The 26049-nt window shown below is 35.2% G+C and overlaps 1 protein-coding gene across 1 annotated transcript; it reads right to left on the reverse strand.

Annotated features, from left to right (window-relative positions):
- Positions 1-951: 951 nt before the first annotated feature.
- Positions 952-26049, reverse strand: LOC145122434 (uncharacterized). The gene is made up of 7 exons (XM_079058041.1): positions 25759-26049; positions 2719-4319; positions 2318-2512; positions 1888-2232; positions 1697-1802; positions 1547-1624; positions 952-1434 (listed from the first exon to the last, which is right to left on the reverse strand). The coding sequence occupies exons 1-7, from the start codon at positions 26047-26049 to the stop codon at positions 952-954; spliced, it is 3099 nt and encodes a 1032-aa protein (XP_078914167.1).

Below are 26049 nucleotides of genomic sequence, written 5' to 3' on the forward strand. Positions count from 1 at the left end.
TTTTGATGTTTTTCCTGTCACATGACCATTTATGTAATATATTACTGTCATAGGGACCATATCTGTAACAGCTCTTTTAAGGGAGCATTTTTCCATGTTTTTCCTGCAACATGGCCACTTTTGTAACTGTTAGCTGCCACAAAGGCATGCTTGTCCAAGAAAATAAAAGCTGAAATATGCACTCATGGGCAACGTGTCTGAATAATCTACTGCCACAGGGCCATTTTCCCTCTTTTGACTTCTATTTGATTTTTCTCAGTTTTATGAATTTAAATTTTACTAATTAATAGTGAGCATGATGTGTATTGAAGTTAAATAGACCAAATAATCTACTGCCACCGGGACTGTTTCAAAATTCAGCAGTTATATTAATCCTAGTTTCACTTTCAAAGTATGATGCCTTTATAAGAAAAAACTAGAAGTAAAATGTTATTTAGAACAAGGGACTTTCATCATAATCTACTAACCAACCATTTTTTAAAAGGAATATTTTGAATGCAGCAAAAATGTGCTAACTAAAAACTCAGATTCATGTACTTTTACAATATACCTGGATCAGATCCATGTTCAGAATTTTGTTGAACATAATGTTGATCAATATTAGCAGATATCTCATTTTGGACAGATTGTTGATTGATAGTCTGATTTTCTCCTTGAGAATTTTGCTGTTGATCGACAGTCTCGTCTGGACCTTGAGAATTTTGTTGTGATGTTGTGCTTCAACATGGTCCTCAGTAGATGTCATGCGTAGTCTTTTACGCCTAGCCATCCTATGATTTACAAAACAATGTAACTTAAATTATCAATGATAGATAAATTTGAGAATTCAGCCACCATCATATATTATAGTCGGTATCAAAAAAAAAGTTTGGTACATCAAATGTGTTATCATATGCATAATATCAAAAACAACTACAATGAAGAATATACGTTATATTCCATAAAAATAATCTAGTCATCTTCAATTTCTTCACTATCTTCGCCTTCAACTTCCATTTCTGGTGTAACATCCATTCCATCATCTCCATCATCTCCTACTCTATGTAAGCTTGGCACATCAAATGTGTCATCATATGGATTTCCAGCGGCTTGATCATCAACTCCACCCATGTCAAATAGATCTCTTACTTTTACATGTCTCACGACCTCCCAATCTACATTCTTAGGATCAGTTGCATAGAACACCTTGTCAGCTTGTGAGGCCAAAATAAATGGATCATCCATTAAATTAGCACCTGTATCTGTCTTGTATGAGAAATTCACCAGAGTTACACCATTATCTTTCTTGCAACCCCTATTGACGTCAACCCAATCACATTTGAATAAAACTACTCGTATGAAACCAGCGTAGTTTAACTCAATAATGTCATTCAATCTACCATAGTAGTTAACCACACCTTCGACAGGCCTTCTATCTCGACTATTGGCATAACTCTGCACCATGTTCAGTAACAACTACTCCACTATTTTGTGTTCTTAGAAATTCCTCACGTTTTATAGTATGAAACCGGTATCCCTTAACAAGGTAACCTGAGTATCGTTGTACAATATTCAATGGACCACGAGCAAGCCAATTTATTTCTTCGATAACAGCTTCATCTCGTTGCTCTTCCATGCGTGCAACCTATTTTTTCAGTTTAGGTTAGAATTTCAAAGATCAAGATATAATACACACAATCTTTTTTTCCTATCTTACCCTTTTTTTAAACCAATCACTAAATTGTTGACAATGAATCTTATCAATTTCATACTCAGGTATTCGACGAGACTGATTATGTCCCTTGATTAGCCTTTCGTGTTCCCTTCAAACATAAAAGCATACTTTTTTTAAACTACAGGCCAAACATGAAGTCTATAAAAAACATAAAGAAACATAGTTGATCTTACTCTCGAAAAGAAGTAACTGATTCGACATTAAATAACACATAGCGATGTGCTTGAGCAAGCGACATCTCATCCAAGACAATATTTGAGTTTGTTCTTCGTTTTTTAAACGAAGATCCTGAATAGACGTTACGACCCAGTGGACGACCAGGACAAAGATTGTTAGATTCTTCAATCTCATTCTGGTGGCCTTCATCATCATTCCTAATTGGTCTAGTGAAAATTGTTTCTACTCTCGTGAAATATCTAGAGCAAAATGTTATACTTTCTTGAGCTAAATAACCTTCAGCAATTGAGCCTTCAGGATGAGCTCTATTGTTTACATACGACTTAAATGTTGAAAGGCTCCTGTGTATTCATAGATAACCGAACATCATAAAATACTTACAAAAGTATAGGTAAATTGAAATATTAAAAGAAAAAACTGCTTTACCTTTCGATAGGATACATCCATCGAAAAGCAACAGGGCCTCCAAGCTCAACCTCTCTAACTAAGTGGATTATCAAGTGTACCATCACCGTGAAGAAGGAAGGAGGGAATATCTTCTCTAATTTGCATAAAGTGACAACAACTTTAGCATGGAGAAACTCAAGATCAAATGGAGATAGGTCTTTATAACAAAGGATCCTAAAAAAATCACACAACTCAATTATAACTGAGACTACATGATCTGGCAAGCTTCCACGTAATGCAATAGGTAAGTACTCTTGCTCAACATATGGCAGTCATAGCTTTTTAGCCCAATTAGTTTATTGTCTTTAAGTTGCACACATCGAGATATGTTCGATGAAAATTCATCTGGAGGCTTAATTGACTTAAGGGTTTTCAGGAACCTAGATTTCTCAGTCCGAGTCATTTGATAACATGCTTTCGGCAAGAAAGTAGTATTGCTTCTTGGTCGCTTCTTTGGATGCAATTCTTTTCTTATGCCAAGTAGTTTTAGATCAAGTCTTGCTTTATAATTATCTTTCGATTTCTTATCTTGATCCAAAAAAGTGCCCGTAAAATTTTCAGAAACATTCTTTTCTATGTGCATCGGATCAAGATTGTTACGTAACAACAAATGTTTCCAATATGGCAACATAAAGAAAATACTTTTCTTTTTCCAAGGACCATCATCAACACAATGGACAAGAAATTCATTATCACCTAATTGTTGGAAAACATCCTCACCAGTAACAGGATTAGGAGTTTCTCTTACCTCTGTTTTTTCAACAAAGGATCTAGTGTCTTTACGCCAATGGTGATCAACCGGAAGCCATCTTCTATGACACATATAACACCACTTTTTTCCTTCGGATAGCCATCTAGAATTAGTTTCAAATCCACACACAGGAAAAGCACATTTTCCCTTGGTACTCCACCCAGACAAGTTAGCATAACCAGGAAAGTCATATATTGTACAAAAAATTGATGCCTTTAATTGAAAATTTTCTTTCGTTGAGGCATCAAATGTATCAACTCCCACCTCCCACAACTCCTTCAATTTTTTTATTAAAGGTTGCATGTAGACATCTATCTTGTTTCCAAGACTTGATGGACCAGGTATGATTAAAGAAAGAATGAAGTTAGGTTGTTTCATAACCAACCATGGTGGTAAATTATAAGGAATAAGGATGACTGGCCAAATACTATGTGTTGTGTTCATTGTCCTAAATGGATTGAAACCATCACTTGCAAGTGCTAAACGAACATTGCGAGGATCACTTTCAAATTCAGGAAACTTCCTATCAAAATCTTTCCAAGCTAAAGCATCAGCAGGATGTCGTAGTTTTCCATCGTTAACACATTCTACATGATGCCACTTCATAAAGTTAGCTGTCTTCGATGAAATGAATAATCTCTGAAGTCTAGGCTTTAAAGGAAACCAACGTAATATTTTTGATGCCTTCTTCTTTGTTGGACTCATTTCGTTAGATGAATTATCTTCAGGAACTATCCATCTAGACGATCCACAAATAGAACAATATTCATCTTTCTCTTTATCCTCCCAGAACAACATGCAACCATCAGGACATGAATGGATTCTTTCATATCCAAGTCCTAGTCTTGACATCAATTTTTTTTTCACTTGTTGAGTTGTTTTAGGCAACAAGTTTCCTTTAGGTAACAAATCTGTTAAAAACACTAGCAGCATGGAAAAGGATTTATTACTCCACCCATTAAGACACTTCAGATGGTATAAATGAACAACACATGATAATTTGTTGTATTTGGAATTCGGATAAACCTTTTCTTCGGGTTCCTTAAATAGATCATGAAATTTACTTCTTACATTGTTCGCCTCTTGACCATTTTTCATATTATCCTCGCTTGGTTCTACTTGGTCTCCACCAACTACCTCATTCAACAATCCATGCATGTCATGCAGAAATATCACTTCTTCCTCCATCTGCGTCATATATGAAGATGCATTCGATGAACCTTCCTCCATCTGTGTCATATACGAAAGCCCCAACATATAAGATGATCAACAATATCTCTTCTTGTTAAATAATACATATTCAGACAATGTGAACACGGGCATAATATTTTTCCTTCAACACTTGATTTCTCAAATGCAAAATTTAAAAAAAAATTGCACCCCACTAATGAATAATTCACTAGATCTAGGTGCAAGATACATCCAAGATCTATCCATATTTAATCCTAACAAAAAGTGTCAGATGCATAGGTTAGTAACTAATACATATTCAAATATTAAGCTAATTTTTCTGTTAAGCACTTAACTGTTAGAATGTTTGAAGAAATATAGCTATTTTTTCTGTTAAATATTAAGCTGTTTTTATAGCTATTTTTTCTAGTCAACTAGTAGGTTGTTTTCTTAGTTAAGTACTTAAATATTAAGTTATTTAAAATATTAAGATATTTTTTTACAATTAAGTTATGTTTTAACTACTATCACAACCAATCGATGACCAAGAAATCAAAAGTTTAAAATTTGATTATGTTGTATCCACTTTTAGTAAGCACCTGGTCTAACATTGATTTCATAAATATAAATTTTTTGGTAGTAGTATCAGTATAATTACAAGCCAATAATCCAATTCCATATACTAAATATTTAAACCCATTTGCAACCAAACCAAAGGAACCTGATGTAATTAACTAGCCGCACACAACTTTAGAATGAAGAGAGGCCGACTAATAAGTTGTTATTGAATAATGACATATGAGAAAACATCCACAACATCAATTAACCAAGAAACTAAGAAATCTAAACCTAAATAAACACTTATCGAGTAATAAGCACATGTAAAATAGCATACATAACTTTAATTGCACAGGGGATGGGAGAAGAGAAGATTAGGGGGAAATAAAAACCAACCTATTAAACCCTAAAATGATCAAGAATCGTGGAAGAAACTTGGTGTAGGAGGTAAGATGGTGATGGCGATGGAGATGGAAACTCGGAAATGAACAGAGAAGAAAATTATATATCTATGTTGTTGTAGTGCCAGGAACGAAGAGGAAGTGAGAAAGGATTTTTCACTTTTCAGCTTATGGTGGGAACTTTTCCAAGGCATAGAGGGAAAAATTTTAGACACGGAATTCGAGTAATTTTCATTTAGATCAGGAGCGAAAAGCCAATTAATTTTTATTATGATTTATATTTATTAAAAACAATAAATACAATATTTATAGAAATATATTTTAGTAATTATATTTTAAAAGGTTTACTAGTATTAAATTGAAACATTAGTGGCATTAAATATTAAGTGCCATTAAATCCCTAATTTTTATAGTGACACATAAAAAGTGCCACTAAAAATGTATTATAGTGGCACAAAAAAAAGTGTCACTAAAGGTTTGTGCCACTAAATGTCATTTTATTTGTAGTGCATGCACAATGTGTCCCTTCTCACCAAAGCCATTCACATGCAGCTTCTCTTGGTCACAAAACATTATGTGGAAGTGATCATTGAAGCCAAACACAAAGCAGCCCTTGCTGTGAACAAACAAGGCTTCAAAAATGTTGTGTGACATTTGTGGGTATTCAATAATCCTCAATAAACTGTTCTTGATCAAGACCTACTTTCGAGATCATTCATGAGAGTATTTTAAACCCACAATACTTTCACTCTTGATCTTTCTTAATCATACATACACCCAGCAAAGTGCCGTGAAAGAAAGTAGAATTCACATTTTTTACAAAAAAAAATTTCGTGACCCTTGCATGAAGCTTTTCTGACAGTTTTGGTGTCACAAAAGGTACACCCAAGTGGTGGTGTGATAACAATGTTGGGTTAATCTTGATGGTTCAAGTCAAGTTAAGTTGGATCATGGTTATGGGTTTTAATGGGCCAGTCCAAGTTCTTTATGCACAACCTTAATAATAAAGACTTAGTCTAATGAAGACCTGGTTTGGTGGGGTTTACTAACGTGGACTTAGTAATCATATCTTTAAGGTTTCTTAGCTGATAGTTATCCTTCTTCTTAGGATGTTAATTAGTATAAATAGAGTAGGTTTTATCTCCTAGCTGTAGTGGGACGTGTATGTATGTATTTTATGTTTTCTAATGAATGAGTGATACACAGAAAAATTGCCCCACCTTAAGATCTTTTGTTTTGCTTTTACTGTGAATGTTCATGTATGTTTGATCATAAGCAAAGCATGTTCCAACAATTGGTATCAGAGCCCTAGGCTCATAGTGTGGGTTGTAGAAGAAGGGTTGATCAAATGTTCATGAAAGCAACAAGTTTATGATAAGCAGAAAGCAAGTAGAAAGGCTAATCAAGTTGTGATTGGCAGAAAGAAGCATGCAGCAAGCAAACATATTTGATCAAGAAAGAAAGAAAAGAAGCAAGAGAGAAAAAATCGATGAAGGAGACAACATGATTCGGAGGATGATAGCAAGACCCGAAAGAGACTTTAGCAAGAATGACCGGTGGAAAGAATGCCGCAGGAGAAGAATTGTGGTAGGGAGATCAAAAGAAGTTTTGGCTCGTAAGCAAGAGCCTCCAGGTTCATACCTGGTTCATAGCAAGAAAGAAAGGGCTGATTACAACCGTATGTAATCAAATGGAGAGGAAGAAAGCAAGCAGAAAGCATGAAGAAAGCCTGCACAGCAGCAAATTAGAAAGAAAGAAAGAAAGAAAGAAAGAAAGAAAGAAGAAAGAAATAAAGAAAGAAATAAAGAAAGAAAGAACGAAGAAAGAATGAAAGCAAGCAGCAAGTCAGGTCACGTTTGGTGATCAGAAGAAAGAAGCAGCATAATTTTTCTATATGAACAATTGCAAGTACTGTAACAAGCAAGAAGGGTTGTCACATAGTCTGTAGCAAGTAGTAGGCAAGACAATCATAGCAAGAAGAAAGTTTCGGGTTTGTAGCAAGTAGCAAATTAAAAACAAAATGCAAGAAGCAAGAGGCATGAGAAGTATGAGCAAGAAAATAGAAAGTTTAGCAAGAGCAAGAGATAAGAACTTTGTATTCTTAAAGAAAGTACCAAGATTGAATTGAAAAGATTCTTATAGCAAGAGCAGCAAGATCATGATCATCAAGATTAAGGGGGTGAATGTTGGGTTAATCTTGATGGTTCAAGTCAAGTTAAGCTGGATCACGGTTATGGGTTTTAGTGGGCCAGTCCAAGTTCTTTATGCACAGCCTTAATAATAAAGACTTAGTCTAAAGAAGACCTGGTTTGGTGGGGTTTACTAACGTGGACTTAGTAGTCCTATCTTTAAGGTTTCTTAGCTGATAGTTATTCTTCTTCTTAGGATGTTAATTAGTATAAATAGAGTAGGGTTTATCTCCTAGAATTTTTTTTCTGTTTTCTTAGGACGTGTATGTATGTATTTTCTGTTTTATAATGAATGAGTGATACACAAAAAAATTGTCCCACCTTGAGATCTTTTGTTTTGCTTTTACTGTGAATGTTCATGTATGTTTGATCATAAGCAAAGCATGTTCCAACAAACAACTCATACAATTTTTTTTTGTTCACACACTCTCACACACATGCATGATTTTTTTTTCTTTTTCTTTTATTTTTTTTATATTTTTCTTTTATTTCAATTTTGTTTATTACTATTTTTTTCTTTTTATTTATTTATTTATTTATTTTTTTGCTAACTCTTATATAAGGCATCAACGAACAATATCCTAGTTTAAATTTCTCATCTTTATCGGATTCTTAGCGTTTAATCTGATATTCAAGGGATATTCATAATTTTTTTTCCAAACATATTTCGAAAATATCATTTGTGATAAAAAAAAACTATATGTTACAAGTCTTTTAAGGTCAAGACTAAGCAACTTTGTTGTATCATAACACTCGTTGATATGAGTTAACAAAGTATCAAAGTTTTTATTTATTTTTCAGTTTGTAGAAAAAGATCAAGTCTTTCACTCTTATTCAACACTTGATATTTTTTCAAACTTCCGGCCTACATAAAACACAACACGAGTTTGCAAGTTATTCATATCTGTCACTTTACTTTCCTATCTTGACAAAACAAATTTTTGTCTAGATCGCGCAAATTCGAACATTTTTTTAACCAATTCCAACTTTTTTTTCATTTTTCATTTTGACAGTTAAAATTTTCTTTAACAAAATCTTTCAAGTTCGAGGAACACATTCTCTCGAATAATTTTTAAAGTTTTTTTTGTGTGTCTGCTTCAACAGAAAATTCTTTTGAAGTAGAGGGGGAAAATGTTAAATCAATATTTTTCCTTTTGCACACTTTTTACAACTCCTTATTTCAGTAACCATCACATAGGGGGGAACTATTGGAAATATTTTTTTGTGATTGTCACTTGAAATAAGTTGAGTATTGATTTACATTTTCTAACAAACATTATCAGAATGTTTTAGGTTGAAAAGATCCTGAAGATTCAACAAGTGTTTGAAGAATTGGATGTTGGAACACTTGAAGTGAACATGGATCACTTGATGTACACATGAAGCACTTGAAGTTAAAATAGAGCACTTTCTGAACATGGAGCACTTGTTGAACATGGAGCACTTGCAGTTTACATGGAGCACTTGTTGAAAGCAAGTTGGAGCATCATGATCTCAGATGGCACATCTAGATCATGTATGGAGCATCAAGATATTGGTGGATCATTTGGAATATTGATAACTCATCAAAAACATTGTTGGCTCATCCACAACTTTATGGCCCAACAAGGCATTGATGGATCAACATGAATACTTGGTGGCTCAACTCAAGTCAATGGATCAACGTGATCACATTGATAGCTCAACAAGGTTTCACATGGCACATCATGTACCATGGAGGCACGTCCAAATGCTCAAAGGCACATGAATTTCGTCCATGGTCCATCATGAACACGTAGCTGTACATCTTCAAGTTCAAGACAAATTCCAACATTCAAGAAACAACTCAACTTGATCAACGATACTTCTAGAAGTTGATGACATCTCAGAAGACAATTCAGCAACATGATGCTCATGTTTCTCATCATATTTTCAATGTTGATCAAGAAGGCTCAAGAATTATGAAGACTCATAACTTGGATGGAACCCTAACGGAATACTAACAGAATTGGAATATTCCATCCATTCTCAGTTAAGTAGGGCAAAGGTGTCAACTAATGACTAATTCATGATGACGTGTCAACACCTGATTGGTCAAGCCATGTCATGGGCTTTTCCAAAGTCTATAAATAGGCCCCTTAGGATCCATTATAAAGTTGCTCTTCATTGCTCATTCCTGCTAATTTTGCACAATTGTTGTTTAGACTAGTTCTTAGAGAGCCACTTGAGTGTTTTAGCTTGTCTACCATTCAAACACTTGTAACTGAATCTTGATGAATATGAGACACTTTTGAATCACTGATCTTGAACATATAAAAAACGTTTTTATCATTAGTTTGGTGATTCACAACTCTTTATTTTCTAGCATTACTTGCCACTTGACGATTCTGAAACTCTGTTTCAGTATTTTCAACATGTGGACTATTCTAGTCTAGGTTTACTGAATTTTTCTCATTTCTTCACTCCTGTCGGATTTCGGCGAAAATCCAGACAAGGTCCGATCGGCTTGAAAAGTACATTTCTTTGTTCCCAATGAGTAGATCTACAAGCCTATGATGTCGGTTCATCTAAAACGTTTTCCGATAAAAAGTTGGAAAATGTGAAACAAAACCTGATCTCACCAATGAAATCTCCATATACTGGGAGAGTTCTACAACCCCTTTTAAGTTTTTTATGTTTTTGGGAGGTTTTACATGCACATATCGACTTTACGTCTTTATAGACTGTTTATCGTTGTTAAAAGATTATAGGTTTCTTATTTACGTCAAGTTTATTTTTTGTGTTGTTAAAAACGACTAGATTAAATATAAACTTATCACGAACAAAACGTAAAGATCTACATTTTTTATGTCTTAAAAAAGTAAAATTATAGTATTTTTATATTTATAAACATTAATAATCATTTATTTGTTTATTAACGTAACGGGTAAAAGAAAGTTGTTAAAATGTCGTTTTGATATATATTATTTACTGCTTTAATGACTTGTATATTTGCTATGTTTTTTGTTGGTATCTCAATTGGTGAAATCTGGTTCTGTCAAAACGTAGTTATTATGCAACCCGATTTTTGTTAGAAAACGTTAATATTGTTTTTAAAACATTAAAGTCTAGTAAACTTTATGGTTTAAGGTTTATGACACAGACTTACATTTTGAACAATTTGAACTCAGTGAAAAAATAGTATTCTAGTAAAAAAAAATTAACCAAATTTTACGACACGAATGCACACACTTTTAGATCTGTTAAACTTGGGATTTTGTAACGCCCACAAATTTGGGCTAGACGTTTAGAGTATAATAATGATTATTGTAATTTTTAACGAACAATTAAATCCTTGATTAAAGTAATTGTTCTTCATATGTGTTATCAGATAATAAATAATTATAATGTACACGTTAAATGGACAAATATTATGATTATATAATATTTGTATAAAATCTTAATATTAAAATTACCGTTAACGATAAAATAAAGATTAAAAATAAAAGATTATTTAGAATAAATAATTTTAATAAAAGTTGTAGTAGTCATGACCATTAACTTGTGTATATAAAGAACACTTAAATCTGACTTCATATAAGAAGTTATGATTCATCTAAGCTTCGTGTCGACACGATACGGTGTATATGTCATAAAAAGTGAATCGGAGATAGCTTGCTTATTAGCCTAAGTCATCTAAAGGAAATTCATAGTAGTAATAGTCGATACGAATACATCGTTATAAAGAACACCAAAATCTGACTTCGTATAAGGAAGTTATGATATTTCAAATTTTCGAGTGCGACATAGTACAATAGTGTACGCCACAGAAATCATAATGGAAATCGTTTGATTGTTAGCCAAAACAATCTAAAGGAAAATTGTAGTACTCTTCAATATAAAACTGACGATATAAAAAACGTCAAAAATCAAGCTCGTATAAAGAAGTTATGGTTTTCACAGTATTATTTATAGTCTAATCCTTCTCGGAACGTAAAATGAAAAATAAAATGAAAAGTAGTCGTCGATGTCTAAATTAAAGTTGTAGTACTCGTCAATAGTTATTCGTGGATATAAAAAACATCGAAAACAGAGCCCGTATGCGAAAGTTATGTATTTTAAAAAATAGGTAAAATTCGGACCACCGGCGAACGACATGTGGCTCCACCGTATGACCGACACGTGGGGTAATCTGGTAAGACCCTTCCTCCCCAAGCTGAGCGACATGGACAAGCTGTGGAAGACATGTGGAAGGGTGCGACACGCCTAGCCGCGACGCGCCCCCTGAAAAAGTCTATATATAGTTTCGAATTCTTGCATATTTCTTGTTCAATTCTCTTCCAAACTCTCTCAAACTTTCCCGAGGCATCGATGCCCAACTCTAGTAGTTCTTAGATCTTAGTAGCAAAACTCTAGAGTGCCAGAGAGCCCCGAGAAATGGAGCTTTTAGTTTTGAAGTTATGTCTGTGTAATGTCCGATTTTTCGTCAAACATCCTGTAAGTTGAATTATGCTTACCATGCTTTAAGTATAACTTATATTTATGTTCATAATTGTTATTATGTCCATATAAATAAGATCTATCGGTAATACCAGTCGTTACACTGACCAATCTACTTACGGAAATGATGACAAGACTAGATCAGTGAGTTGTTTCAAGTGGCTTTTCCAAACAATATATCTTTATATACCAAACGGATACTACCCCCGATATGATCTTACCTGGTTGTTTCTTATCATCTATATGTTTGTGTTTCATTTGGGATTATAGATAAATCTGATAAAAACTTATACGCTTAAAATTTATAAATACAAACACTAAGGCTAAGTAATATTCATATTTAGGTCGTTTTAAAGGGAAATCTGAAGTGTCGGTCAAAGATCTAACTTTCCCAGGAGTCTTCCCCCTACATCAGGTGAATGTATAGTTACTTTCATGAACATAATATAATAATAGTAGTTATTAAAAAGTATTAAATATTTGTTGAAAGTTTATATGTGAGTTTAATGTTTATTATCTGGACTATTCGTTAAATTTGTATTTGACAACATGCATTGTGTGAACCAGTTGTTTTTAATTATTTGTTAAAATGTTTATATGATATTATTACGTGATAATCTTAAAAATAAGTACTATTACTTAAAAGTATACTATGTGTTAAAAATATACACTAGGTTACGAGAAGTGTCGTTAAAACAAGGGTTAATATTGAAAGTCGATTACAAGTATTGTAGTTTCGTCTAAGTTCTAAACTACGCCATATAAATAATATTTAGATCTAGTTAAGTTGGATAAAAGAATAGTCATATACTGTATTGCGATAGTATGGCATAAATATGAAAATGGTTTGAAAATCCATTTTAAGCATTATAGTCTTACCTGGTAATAAAATAAGATTTACAAAGGATGCTTAGTTCGAGTTAAATGAAAAGAGTGTTTAGTTACACCCTGTATTGTAAAAATATTACATAGACAGGAAATTGTGTTGATTAGAGGCTTTGTAGTATTGTCTAGTCATATACTAGGACTTAAGGGAATGCTTAGTTCAATTGTCTAGCCATATACTAGGACTTAAGGGAATGCTTAGCTCAATTAAGTTTGGATATGGGTAGCATCATATTAAGGGCGTACGCGATATGAATGGAGAGTAGAACTTTGTTCAATGAAACCTGTTGATCTACAGTTTACGTACCAGAGTTTGAAATAGTGTTCCTTTTGATATCCAGATATGGTGGGTCCGATCAGGCAACCAAAGGGTATGTCTGGTCATCTAACATAGTAGGATGACAACACTTGACATTATAGATAGTCTTCTAAATTACGTTGCTAGTGTGGGCTCATTACACATAAACGTAGATGAAATGAGATACCATATTCATCAAATACTCTGATGACTTAAGTGTCTTTATGACTTATACCAGCCAAGGGAGCCCTAGTTATGTATTCAAGCCATTTCTCTAAATGATTCATCATGTGAGTTGATTCTTCCTGATAATCGTGGTCTAGGATTTGTCAGAACCGGTTAGGATGGGTATGTATGGGTGTAATGTTTCATATATATCTAAGTTGTGGGATATATCTATATGCTTTTGGTAACAGTTGGTTTTGCAGGTTTGATAATTATAAATTATTATCATAATAATATTTTGGGATTGAAAACCCTATGTGTCTCACCAGGTCTCCCAATATGACCCACTCAATTTAAATGCATCACATGTAACAGGGTTAAAGATGCTGAAACTTATTTAGGATGTCGAGTGATTAAGAGACAACTTGCAATAGTGTTCAAGACCATTAGGTCTTTACGTTATAATAATGTTATGTATTGATTATGACATCCCTAGAGTTTTTTTTGTATTTTGAAACAATATCTTTACTCAAATATATTTAAAAAAAACGAAACAATTTCCTCAAAATGTTTTATTATACTGGATTTTCCGCAAACAAAAATGATATATGATTTTAAAGCGTAAAAAAATTTTTTGTTCTGAAAAATAGGGGATGTCATGGATTTCTATATAAGTTGTACTCTTTATCAACCAGAACATAAAAACTGAGTAAATCCATCTGTGATATAACCATTAATTTGTAAGGAGCTTGGAATGTTTTGTATAGATCTATACGTGGTGACCTCCCTGCCTGTGGCTGCTAGCTACAACCTATGTCTGACGAGTCGAAACAAATGATAATCTTCATTCTCTATAACTTTTTCATGACGTTGATAGCATTGGTGATGTTCTCAGTATGACCCTTTACAGTGCATACAGAGGCTTACACGTCATTTAGCTCGGTTATAGGCTCATGATAGCCCCATAGCATGAACACTTGGAAAGACAAAATAAATGTCGGTAAATTATTAAAGTAAAATAAATACTTAATAATGATACGACATGAACTTTTATTGTTTAAAACCTTAAATTTCATAAGTTAATTAATATAAACAATACACACACTTGTACGGGGTTACAAGTATGTATACATATAAGTAAGGTAAATACTTGTACTATTATTTTTTATACATTTTGGTTAGAAAAATTACACTCTTTTTATATAAGCTGATAATCAATCATATTTATATAGAACATACTTTTGGTTATAAAAATAGCACAGAGTCAAAACCTGCGGGACTCACCAACATTATTTTTGACGTATTATAAAACGTATGTATTCTCAAGGACTTAAAAGTTGGAGTACACACACCCACACACCGTGTGCTATGGAAAACCTATTATCCATCCTAGTTCCTTGCTTTTGTTGTTTGGCCTAGTTCCTTGCTTTTGTTGTTGGTCTAAGTAGTATTTTGTTACAATAAACTCTGACATCTTGTACATAAAAATAGTTCAATCGAGCATTGTGTTATTAGATGGTTTACAAAGCAATGGTTGGGAAGACTTGTTGAAGAACATGACGAAGTTGCTAAGCGAACTAAAAACATGAGAGTCGCAAAGAAAAAATAATGCAAGAAATAAGAATGTATTTTTCATATTTTATGATATCATCTTACATTTTTTTTCTTATGATAGAGCATTATCATTGTACTTCCATTTATTTGTAACTAGGGCATTACACTTTAGGATATATACTAAATGTTTTATAGCAACACATGTTTGCATGTTTAAGCATTATATATTCTTATTTTCTTTTCTTCCTCTTTATGAAATTATAGTTTGTTTAATCTAAACAACCATAACAACTTCATCTAAACATTGTCTTCTTACATAATACACGACGACGTTGAGTCGAGCTTATATTCTAATTAGAATATCGGTTTGTTTTTGTGCTCCCGTCATTGCATTTATCATACGGTACAAGACTGAAGTAGACAATTTTTGTGGAGCTATGTTTTTTTAAGATAAATATAAATTTTATGTCATTTGTACGTACAAGGGATTGACATCGAGTACTTGTCCCACTTTTATGGATGTGATAAATACTTATACATTTTGTCTTGATAACATTTGGCACGATCACATTGTAATGCAAATCAAACGAAGTAGTACGTGTCCTTTTTATAATGGAGCTCGTTTTTTTTTCATATATCCATGTTGATCAAGTAAGCCTTTTTTTTGTAACAAATTGCATTTTTCGTCCTACAATACAACTGAATTTGCATTTTTGATCTTTATTGAATTTTTTTATATAGATGTTTTTCTCTTTTTTCGAAATAAAATGACTATATTCCGACTCTTTTTCAACATAATCTATTTAGATATTAATATAACTATCAAGAATATTGGATTTCTTTAAGATAGAAGATCGTATTAAAAAAATTTATAAATATTGCTATTTTATGTTAACACCATGTCTTCTTTCCGGACAAAGTTATATCAATTGTGACATCTTCTAATTTTCAGAACCAAAAAGAACTTTTTTATGCTTTAAAAATCATGATAATTCATTTGTGGAAAATCTCAGTATACAAAAATCTTTTGAGTACAAGATTGTCTCAAATAAAATCCTAAGGATGTCATAATCAATACAGATACATAAGTTATAGCGTAAACACCTAATGGTCCTAAACACCATTATATGATTTCTCTTAATCACTCAACATCCTAATCAAGTTTCAGTAGCTTAAATCTTGATACATGTGATGCATACAAACTAAGTGAGTCAGGTTGGAAAACCTGGTAAGATACATATGGATTTCAATCCCACAATGTTATTATTATTATTATTATTATTATTATTATTATTATTATATATATATATATATATATATATATATATATATATATATATATATATATCTTAATCCTGCAAAACGAACTGTTACCAAACACCATCTAGATATATCTCCGACTTGGATATCTATAAAACCTCATACATATACATACTCACTCCCAATCGATCCTCATAGATCTTAGTCCATGATTATAATGACGATAAATCGCTTCAAAGTAAGGGTTTCACTACACGGCTAAGGGCATCCTTGGCTAGTGAAAGTATAAAGGCACTCGAGCCATCAGAGTATTTGATGAACCCACAATAGCAACATAATTCACAAGACCGTCTAGAATGATCAATTTTTGTCATCTTACTCTGGGAGATGACCAAACATATTATTACAGTTGCGTGATTTGGACCCACCATTTTTGGTCATCCAAAAAGGAATACTATTTGTACTCTAGTACATATTTTTGTACCATCAACACCCGAAAGCGTCACAAAATAGAACTCTACTCTCCATTCCTAACCAACACATACATACTCCAAATTACACTACCTAATATTAAACTTAATTGAACTAGGCATCTACAATAAGTCTTATCTCATTAACGGGCAAAACTACTAGGTTCCCAATACCAACTTTGTTTAGACAACATTATCCTAATTTAGTGTATATATCTAACACAGTGTATTTAGGTATTAATATACTTTTATCTTTCTTTATAATAATACTTCTATTATTATTATCACATAATATATATATATATATATATATATATATATATATATATATATATATATTCGAGTGAATTAACTACATTGTAGGTACTGTAGGGGATAACAAGATTAATTTGAGTATTATGAGAACTAGTAGAACTATTGAGAAGTGAGTGATAGCAGTTGATATGTGATTCACTAAGGATCAATATGTGAAGTGTTTAATCGAGATTCATTATGTGATAGACTTAAAAAATTTTGAATTTACATGTTTGATAATTAGTGATACCCGCGTAGCTTAGAAATGAGTTGTAAGTCGTGTAAAAAAAATACAAGAACTATTACTGGTTGAGAATAATATGATTAATATTTCGAATACTAATAGGAATATTGATTGATCTTGATAATTGAGAAAAATGTTAATGATTAAAAGGAGTATCGATTTGTAATGGTCGAACTATTTTCCCTAGTAATTCAAATCGATCATTACCAAAGTGATAGAGAAAATGGAGAGTAAATTAAATACGGAAGAAGTGTCCAAATATATGATGAGTTGAAATGAATAAATAATAATATTTTGAAACTTTGACTGATGAGTTATTGTAAAAGATTTAAGAGAAAAACTAATTTAAAATACTTACGAGTATTTCATGATATAATAAAAGAGAATTAGTTGATATACCCTTACTTAGGGAGATTCCGAGGAAGAAATATGTTAAGGGGGAGAGAATTTGTAATACTTGTCTTTCGTAACCAAGTATCATTTCAAACGATATAAAATGATATGAGGCAAGTAGGAGAAATAGAGTGTGGAGTTACTTTAAGTTGAGAAATGCTATTTAGAAAAATATAATTGAGAAATGTTGTAGATGTCGTTGAGAGCATTTTGTGGATATAAAGATCATCGAAAACGGAGTTCGTATGAGAAAGTCATGGCCGTTTGAAGTTTAGATGAAAGTACGTTGCTATTTCGAGAAAGTCAACGAAAGTCAAGTCAACGGTCAACTCTTGACCACAACGACATGGTGGTACACTTGCCACAACGTGGAAATGAGTGAGTTATCGCAACATGTGTCAATCGGAGAGCGCCACGTGGCAATTTGATCCCCACAACGCGGTAACAGAGTCACCACGACATAGCACAAGTCGAGTCACCAAGACACGTGGCGGGAGAGTGTGACACATGGAGAAAGTAGACTACATTTAATCACCACGACATGGCACACATTGGCCAGGACGTGGCGATGCCCCAGGTATAAAAACGATTACTTTGTATCATTTGGGGAGTTTTTGGCACGTGATCGGAGATGCTGCTTGGGAATCGTTCTCAGGAGATTATACTAGAGATGTTATACTATTTGTAAGGGCGGTACGGGGACGAGTACGAGATGCGCTGAGGTATCTTTTAATCCGTTAATTATTAATTTCGATATTAGATTATTTATAAGATTTGATAAACCCGAGTGAATTATGGGTATCCGTGATATTGTGTTGTTACCAACCCGTTAGTAAGACCAGTGACTAAATATTACAATTAAAAGATTTAGTCAAGATGTAAGGGTTATATACCCTAATATTTGTGAAATACGTGTTATGATAGATTTAGCTAATGGCTTATGGGTTAAGCCTATTCTGATAATATTATGAGATTTGATTAGTTTGGTGACAAGAGGTCCCCCAAGGGTAGATAGTAGTGATTTATGACAAGTTTTGAGAAACTTGTTATATATTGATTAGGTGCTACCATATGATGAGCTAATAGGTAGTAAAGGATTGAACTCGGAACTAGAATAAGTCTGCTGACTAACCAGGTGAGTAACACTACTCTGACATCCATTAATGTGTTATCTGTGATATACTTTATATGATTTAAAATGATTAGTTATTAATGAGTAATGGATTGATATCAGAAAGATTGATTATTATGAGAGATTGATATCTGATTGAAATATTAATCTTAATTGAGAGATGAATCATATTAAAAGATATATCATCCATGAGTAATTACTGTAATTGATTTGTATATTTATGATATATATGATATGCGATGTATGCATTATACAGAGATTTAGATCATTTATTATTGTTAAGAAATTATTTATTCTTATGATGATTTGTTTGGCAGGTTTATATTTTTCATGCCCGGCTCGATCCGGTACTTGACGACAGTACGATCTTTGTGATAACTACTTGTATTCCAGAGTACTAATGTACACCAAAATTATTGTACACTTTTAAATGATAAATGATAATATTTGGGTGTACTTGGTATGAAACCCTGGGCAACCAACTTGTAATGCCCAGGATTTCATACCAAGTACACCCAAAAATTTTCATTTATCATTTAAAAGTTTGCAATAATTTTGGTATACATTTGTAATTTGGAATACAAGTTGTGACATTCCTAATTTTACGGCCAGAAAAGACCAATTTGTTTATGCTTTATTTGAAAGCAGAGTATATTTTTAAAAAAAAATGTTGCGGAATTTGTTCCCAAAAGAAAATATGATAAAGATTTTTTCAAAGCATTTCCGAAGAAATGTGTTTTCATTACATTACCAAAACCTCTGGATGTCATTGTCAATAAAGATCAAAATCATAAACAAAAAAACATAGGCCACAAAACAAAATTGGCCTAAAAAACAAAATAGGCCTTACAACATTCTATTTATTTCTACTGGCCTATAATCCATAATTTCTCATCAGATCATCGCATCTATGCTCTTGGGTCACTGCTTGTAATACAAAAAAATGAGTGGGTCAGGCTAGGGAGCCTGGCGAGCACATAGGGTTTTCAACCCACAATAAATAAGTTTATTATTATCATTAAATCATTAAACCTGATTACCCGTTCCCTTTATCCTCACTTTACGTCCCTAAGGCATCTATTATAAGGGACTTAGCCTAAGGATTTTCATTGGGGCGACAACGCTGCTTAGGGGATACCTCAGCAATTTATGTCAAATAAGGCAACCACGAGGGGGATAGAGTACTGACGGTGAGCACGTAGTTCAAATAAACACCTACAGGCTGCGAGCCTGCTAGCGTTCCACTGGACTGTCTAGAAAGGTTTGTGGTCATCATCCATACTCCGCTAGATGACTGGATCATTTTCAAACTTAGGCCTCTCATCATTTTATTTCAACACACATCAACTATTTCATCTACCCACGTTTTACCCAACATATTTGTAGTTATAAAATACATATATAGTTTAGATCTGAAAAAAGAACTTTAAATCTTTCTTCCAGTACAGATCTCGAGATATAAAATACATATACAGTTTAGAGCTGATAAAAAAGAAGTTTAAATCTTTCATCCAGCATAGATCTCAAGTAAACAGATAGTATGCACACATAGCACATAATTTATATCAAATACTTCATATCTATGTGTAAGATGAAAGTGACTCTGCACTCACTTCATAAGTTGGTGATTCCAACTTGGATAACGCTTCGCTTCGACGATACCGGGAGGTTTGCTTGAAAATCGGGCTGTGTGGGGACAGGGCCTTCCGAACCGAAAAACTCTTTTTCTCGGAGTCTTGGGGCACTCTGGGGTTTTCTTCTAGTGCTAGGGAGGTTTCCTAGGCTTGGGGGTGTTTAGGAGGTTTTAAGAGAGAGAGAGAGAGAGAGTAGAGAGAGAAAGAACGAGTGGAATATGTGAGAAAATTGGCTGACCTCGCACCTTTATTTATAGGCCGAAGCCTCGGTCTACGCAGGACGTTCCTGAGAGGAGCGTAGCGCGTTCCGGAGCGCAGGGCGTTCCTACAACGCAGCGTGTAGGATCGAGTTCATACGATAGTGTGTCAACCTCCGGATGGTGCGACGTGGCTTTCTTCAGACCAAGTCTTTGCAAACGCGGGGCGTTCCCTTTTCTTGCGTGGGGCGTTCCCTCGGACACAGCTTCGCAAGTTACACCCTCGACTTCTAAAATTCATAACTTTCGCATACAAGCTCTGTTTTCGACGTTATTTATATCCACGCGTAGGTAGAGACATGCTCTACAATTTTCGTTTAGACTCCGTCAGCTAATTTTGAATTTATTTTTAAAGTTATATTTTTAACAGGCCGGGACAAGAAAAGTCCGTTAAAAATTCATAACTTCGTCATCTGACGTCCGTTTTCGTCTGTCCTTTTATCGTTGAGCTCCTATTAACTCGATCTTCAATTCTCGTTTAGGTTGTGTCGGCTAAAAATCGCTCGATCTAAAATTTGAACTCCGGGCTGCACACTGCTATGCCAAATCTTAGAAAATTCATAACTTCCTCATATAAAGTCAGATTTGGACATTCTTTTTATGCGCGCTCTCGGTTAACGTACACTACGACTTTCATTTAGATTGCTAAGGCTAAAAAGCACTTTATCGTAAACTCACTTTTTACGTCACACAGCGTCGTGCCAGTTTTTTCGTGAAACTTCGACAAGTCATAACTTCTTCATTATAACTCGGATTTCGGCGTTCTTTATATCTCCGGAATCCTTGTCACGACCACTAAAACTTTCTTCATAAATATTGGGTTTATCTAACATTTTATTTTTGACGCTTATTTTCATTACTAATTTATTATATCATTATAAACAAGTATAAAGCACATAAATTCACATAATTCACATAATACTCAAATAATTCCTTTTTATTACCTCAAAATGAGTTACATTTGTTGAGCCTAACTATTACATCATCGAATCAATGCTTAGCCTCGAAACACGGGCGTTACAATTCTCTCCCCGTTAGGATGATTCCGTCCTGGAATCATGCATCAGCAAACAGATGCGGATAGCGACTCATCATGTCACTCTCTATTTCGCAGGTGAGGTTTGGCCCATTCGTATGTTTCCATGGCACAAGCACTAAGTCGACCATCTTGCGTTGCAACTTGTTAGTCTTACGGTCAACAATCGCCTCCGACTCTTTAATTAGCCTCTTATTTTCATCCATCCTTAACTCAGAAATTGGAATTATGTCGGGAACTTCTCCAGTGAATTTCCTCAAATAACACACATGGAAAGTGTTATGAATACCATCTAGTTCTTCTGGTAGTTCTAGCTTTTAAGTTTGGTTCCCAATCCTCAGAAGAACTTTGAATGGTCCAATAAACCTTGGACTCAACTTTCCTCTTTTCCCAAATATTATATGTTCCTTCCACGATGAGACTTTAAGCAAAACCGAATATCCAACTTCGAATGTCATCGGTCGCCTCTTCTTGTCAGCATAGCTCTTTTGACGATCCTGAGCTGCTAACATTCTTTCCCTAATCACTTTCATCTTTTCAGCAGTCTGATGGACTATCCCGGGGACCATAAAATGCTTTTCTCCTGCTTCAAGCCAACATGACGGCATACGACACTTATGTCCATACAATGCTTGGTAAGGTGCCATCTTGATGCTCGAATGGTAACTATTGTTGTAGGAAAACTCTACCAGAAGTAAGTGCTCATCCCAGTTACCTTGGAAATCTAGGGTACATACTCTTAGCATATCTTCCAGTGTTTGAATCATCCTTTCTCTCTGACCATCGGTCTGTGGATGGTAAGTTGTACTTAAACAAAATTTCGTATCCATCTCCTCTTGTAGGCTTCTCCAAAACCTTGATGTGAAACGACTATCACGATATGATACAATCGTTAAAGGAACATCGTGAAGTCTTACTACTTCCTTCACATCAGCATTTGCGAGCTTATCCATTGAACATTTCTCATTAGCTGATATGAAGTGTGCACTCTGAGTGAACCGATCAACGACCACCCAAAGCATGTCGTGACCATCCTTCGTTCTGGGCAGTTTAGTGACAAAATCCATGGTAATGTCTTCCCATTTACCCATGGGTACAGGTAAAGGTTCTAAACTCCCATATGGTTTCTGATGTTGTGCCTTAACCCTCGCACAGGTTACACAATCTGCCACATACTTTGCAACATCGAGCTTCATCATCGGCCACCAGTAATAGGGTTTTAAATCCCTATAAATTTTAGTGCTGCCGGGATGAATCGAGTACATGGTCTTGTGAGCTTCTTCCATCAGAAGATCTCTTACTCCTCCCGTCTTAGGCACCCAAATCCTATCTTGGAATACCTTCAATCCTTGATTATTTCTACCGAACACCAACGTTTTGCCTAAACGTTCTTCCTTTCAGTCATTTTTCTCCAAAGCTTCTTCCTAAGCTTTCTTGATGCTTTCCACAATCGTTAAGACAACTTCAATTCTTAACGCTCTTGGCCTTATCCTTTCCAGGCTCACTTTTCGGCTTAAAGCATCAGCTACGACATTTGCTTTACCAGGGTGGTAAAGTATCTCACATTCGTAATCCTTGAGTAACTCTAGCCAGCGTCGTTGCCTCATATTCAATTCTTTTTTATCAAAGAGATACTGGAGACTTTTATGATCAGTGAAGAGTTTTCACTTCGTGCCGTAAAGATAATGCATCCATATCTTTAATGTGAATACCACCGCTGCCAACTCCAAATCATGAGTGGGGTAGTTCTTTTCATGCTCTTTCAGTTGTCTTGATGCATATGCTATCACATTATCCCTTTGGGTCAGAACACAACCTAACCCAACTCCAGATGCATCGCTATAAACTGCAAAGTCTTCAACTCCGTCAGGTAAAGAAAGAATTGGTGCTTCACACAACTTTTTCTTTAACTTCTCGAATGCTTCTTCGTGTTTCTCACTCCAAGTATAAGTAGCTCCTTTTATGGGTCAAAGCTGTCAATGGAGCAGCTATTGAAGAAAAGCCTTGGATAAATCTTCTGTAATATCCACCTAATCCTAGAAAGCTTCAAATCTCTATGGACTCTTTGGTCGTTCCCACTTCATCACAGCTTCAATCTTTGCTGGGTCAACCATTATTCCTTCTTGGTTAACAACATAACCTTAGAATTGGACTTCTCGAATCCAAAAATCACATTTGGAGAACTTTGCGTACAATTTCTCCTTCTTCAGAACTTCTAACACTTCTCGTACGTGCTTTCCATGCTCCTGCTGGCTCATTGAGTAAACCAGAATGTTGTTTATGAACACTATCACAGATTTATTGAGGAATGATTTACAAACCCTGTTCATCAAATCCATGAATGCTGCTGGAACATTGGTTAGTCCAAATGACATAACCAAGAACTTATAGTGTCCGTCTCTTGTTCTGAATGCGGTTTTCTCAATATCTTGCTCTCTCACCTTCAGATGATTATATCCTGACCTGGGATCGACCTTTGAGAAATAGCTCGAACCTTGCAGTTGGTCGAACAGGTCATCAATCCTTGGCAACGGGTACTTGTTCTTTACCGTTTCCTTGTTCAGCTCTCTATAATCTATGCACATCCTCATGCTTCCATCTTTCTTCTTTACGAATAACACCAGAGCTCCCCGGGGTGATGAACTAGGTCCAATGAAACTGTTGTCCAACAACTCCTGAAGTTGCATCATAAGCTCCTTTATCTCTTTCGATGCTAATCGGTATGGTGCTTTCGCTATTGGCATTGATCCTGGCAACAAGTTTATTCGAAACTCTTCTTGTCTATCACGGGGAAATCCAAGAAGATCTTCAGGAAAGACTTCTGGATAGTCACACACCACTGGTATCCTTTGCATCTCCTTCTTCTCCTTCTTTGCATCTATCACAAATGCCATGTATGATGTGCATCCTTTAGACAAACATTTTTTAGCTTTCATCAGAGAAATGATTCCAGAATTTACTCTGCGTTTGTCCCCGTACACCATAAATGACTCTTTTCCAGGCGGGTTCACTCTTACTATATTCTTCTTGCACAGTATCTTGGCATCGTTGGCGCTAAGCCAATCCATTCCCAGCACGATGTCGAAACCATTCAACTCAATGGGTAATATCTCCTCGTGGAATTCGTTTCCGTTCAATTCAATGACGATGTTTTTAATGCAATCACTAACATGTATGAATTTGCCACTGGAAACTTATACAACTAGAGCATTATCAAGTTTTTCTATAGACAATGCTAGTCTTCCACCAAATTTATGCGACATAAAGGAGTAATTTGCTCCCGAATCAAACAGTATATTGGCAGCCAATCCATTTGCAAGAAAGGTACCTGAAGCGACATCTGCTCCATCCTTTGCGGCTTCCAGGGTCATTTGGAAAGCTCTCACCTTCGGCTTCGGTGGGACATTGGGCTTTGTACCCTCCTTCTTTTTCGGGCAGTCTTTCGAAATGTGCCCTTCCTCGTTACACCCATAGCACACCCTTTTGCTGGAGGTGCACTCGTTAGCGTAATGACCTGTCTTTCCATACTTGTAGCAGGTCACCTCCTCGCAACATTTCCCGAAGTGTTTATTTTTCCCCTTCTCGCACCACTTTGCTTCGTTTCCTCCTCCTCCAAACTTCCTCGAACCAGACTTGTTCTTCTTGTTGGACCTTGCAGATCCCTCAAACCTCCTCTTTTCGCCAACCTTAACCTCACTAGCGGCTCTTCCCTTGATCATCTCTTCAACAGACTTGGCAGCCCCGATAGCTGCCTCTAGAGTAGGTGCCTGGCAGACTGGCACAGCGTACTCCGATGGAAGTCCCTTTGCATACTTATCAACTTTCATCAGCTCGTCTAGAACGATGCGCAAAGAAAACTCCATTTTGTCAGTGAAGGCATTGGTGTATTCATCAATGGACATACTTCCCTTTTTCAATGTCAGGAATTGGTTCTCTAGCTCAAGCAGATTTTGGGTCGAGCAGTACTTGCGCTTGAAGTGCACCAAAAACTTTGCCTAAGTCACTTGCAGAGGCTCAATGGCGCTTATGGCCATCCCCAAAGTGTTCCACTAGCGAACAACGCCACCTCTGAACTGATGTACTGCATATGTGGTTTGTAGCTTGCCCATGCAACCACATGTTATGAAGGCAAACTCCATCTCCGATATCCAGTCCATGACTCCAATTGGATCTTCTTTACCAGTGAAAGTTGATGGATTGCAAGTTGTGAAGTCCTTATACTTGCATTCGTTCCTCTCGACTCCTTCATCATGGTTGTTCCTCCGAATCACTGGCAGGTCGGCTTGACCAACGGTCCTACTATCGTTCCCTTCTTCTGACTGTCCGTCATTCAATTCTGGTTGTTCAATAGCCATCGAAGGTTCATCCCTGTTATTCAGCAATAGTTGCCTCATTTCTTCCCTCTGTTCGGCCATCATAGCCTGAATCAAGGCTTGTACTCCAGATCTCGTGGCTGGCTCAGGTGCAGCTTCCACTATCGGCACTTGCTCAATCACTTGGGGTTGAGGTCGCTGATTCCTGTTTCCATTCGCATTTCCGGCTTCACTTCGGGTTCCCACCAT

The sequence above is a fragment of the Lactuca virosa genome, chromosome 6 (assembly GCF_052849685.1).
Source record: "Lactuca virosa cultivar CGN04683 chromosome 6, Lactuca_virosa_CGN04683_v6, whole genome shotgun sequence".
Classification (NCBI taxonomy): domain Eukaryota; kingdom Viridiplantae; phylum Streptophyta; class Magnoliopsida; order Asterales; family Asteraceae; genus Lactuca; species Lactuca virosa.

Coding starts and splice junctions, on each gene's coding strand:
- LOC145122434 (XM_079058041.1), bottom strand. CDS start 26,049: ATGGTGGGAACCCGAAGTGAAGCCGGAAATGCGAATGGAAACAGGAAT. Junction 2,233..2,317: donor TGGATGTATCCTATCGAAAG/GTAAAGCAGTTT, acceptor ATGAATACACAG/GAGCCTTTCAACATTTAAGT. Junction 1,435..1,546: donor CTCGTGGTCCATTGAATATT/GTACAACGATAC, acceptor AACATGGTGCAG/AGTTATGCCAATAGTCGAGA.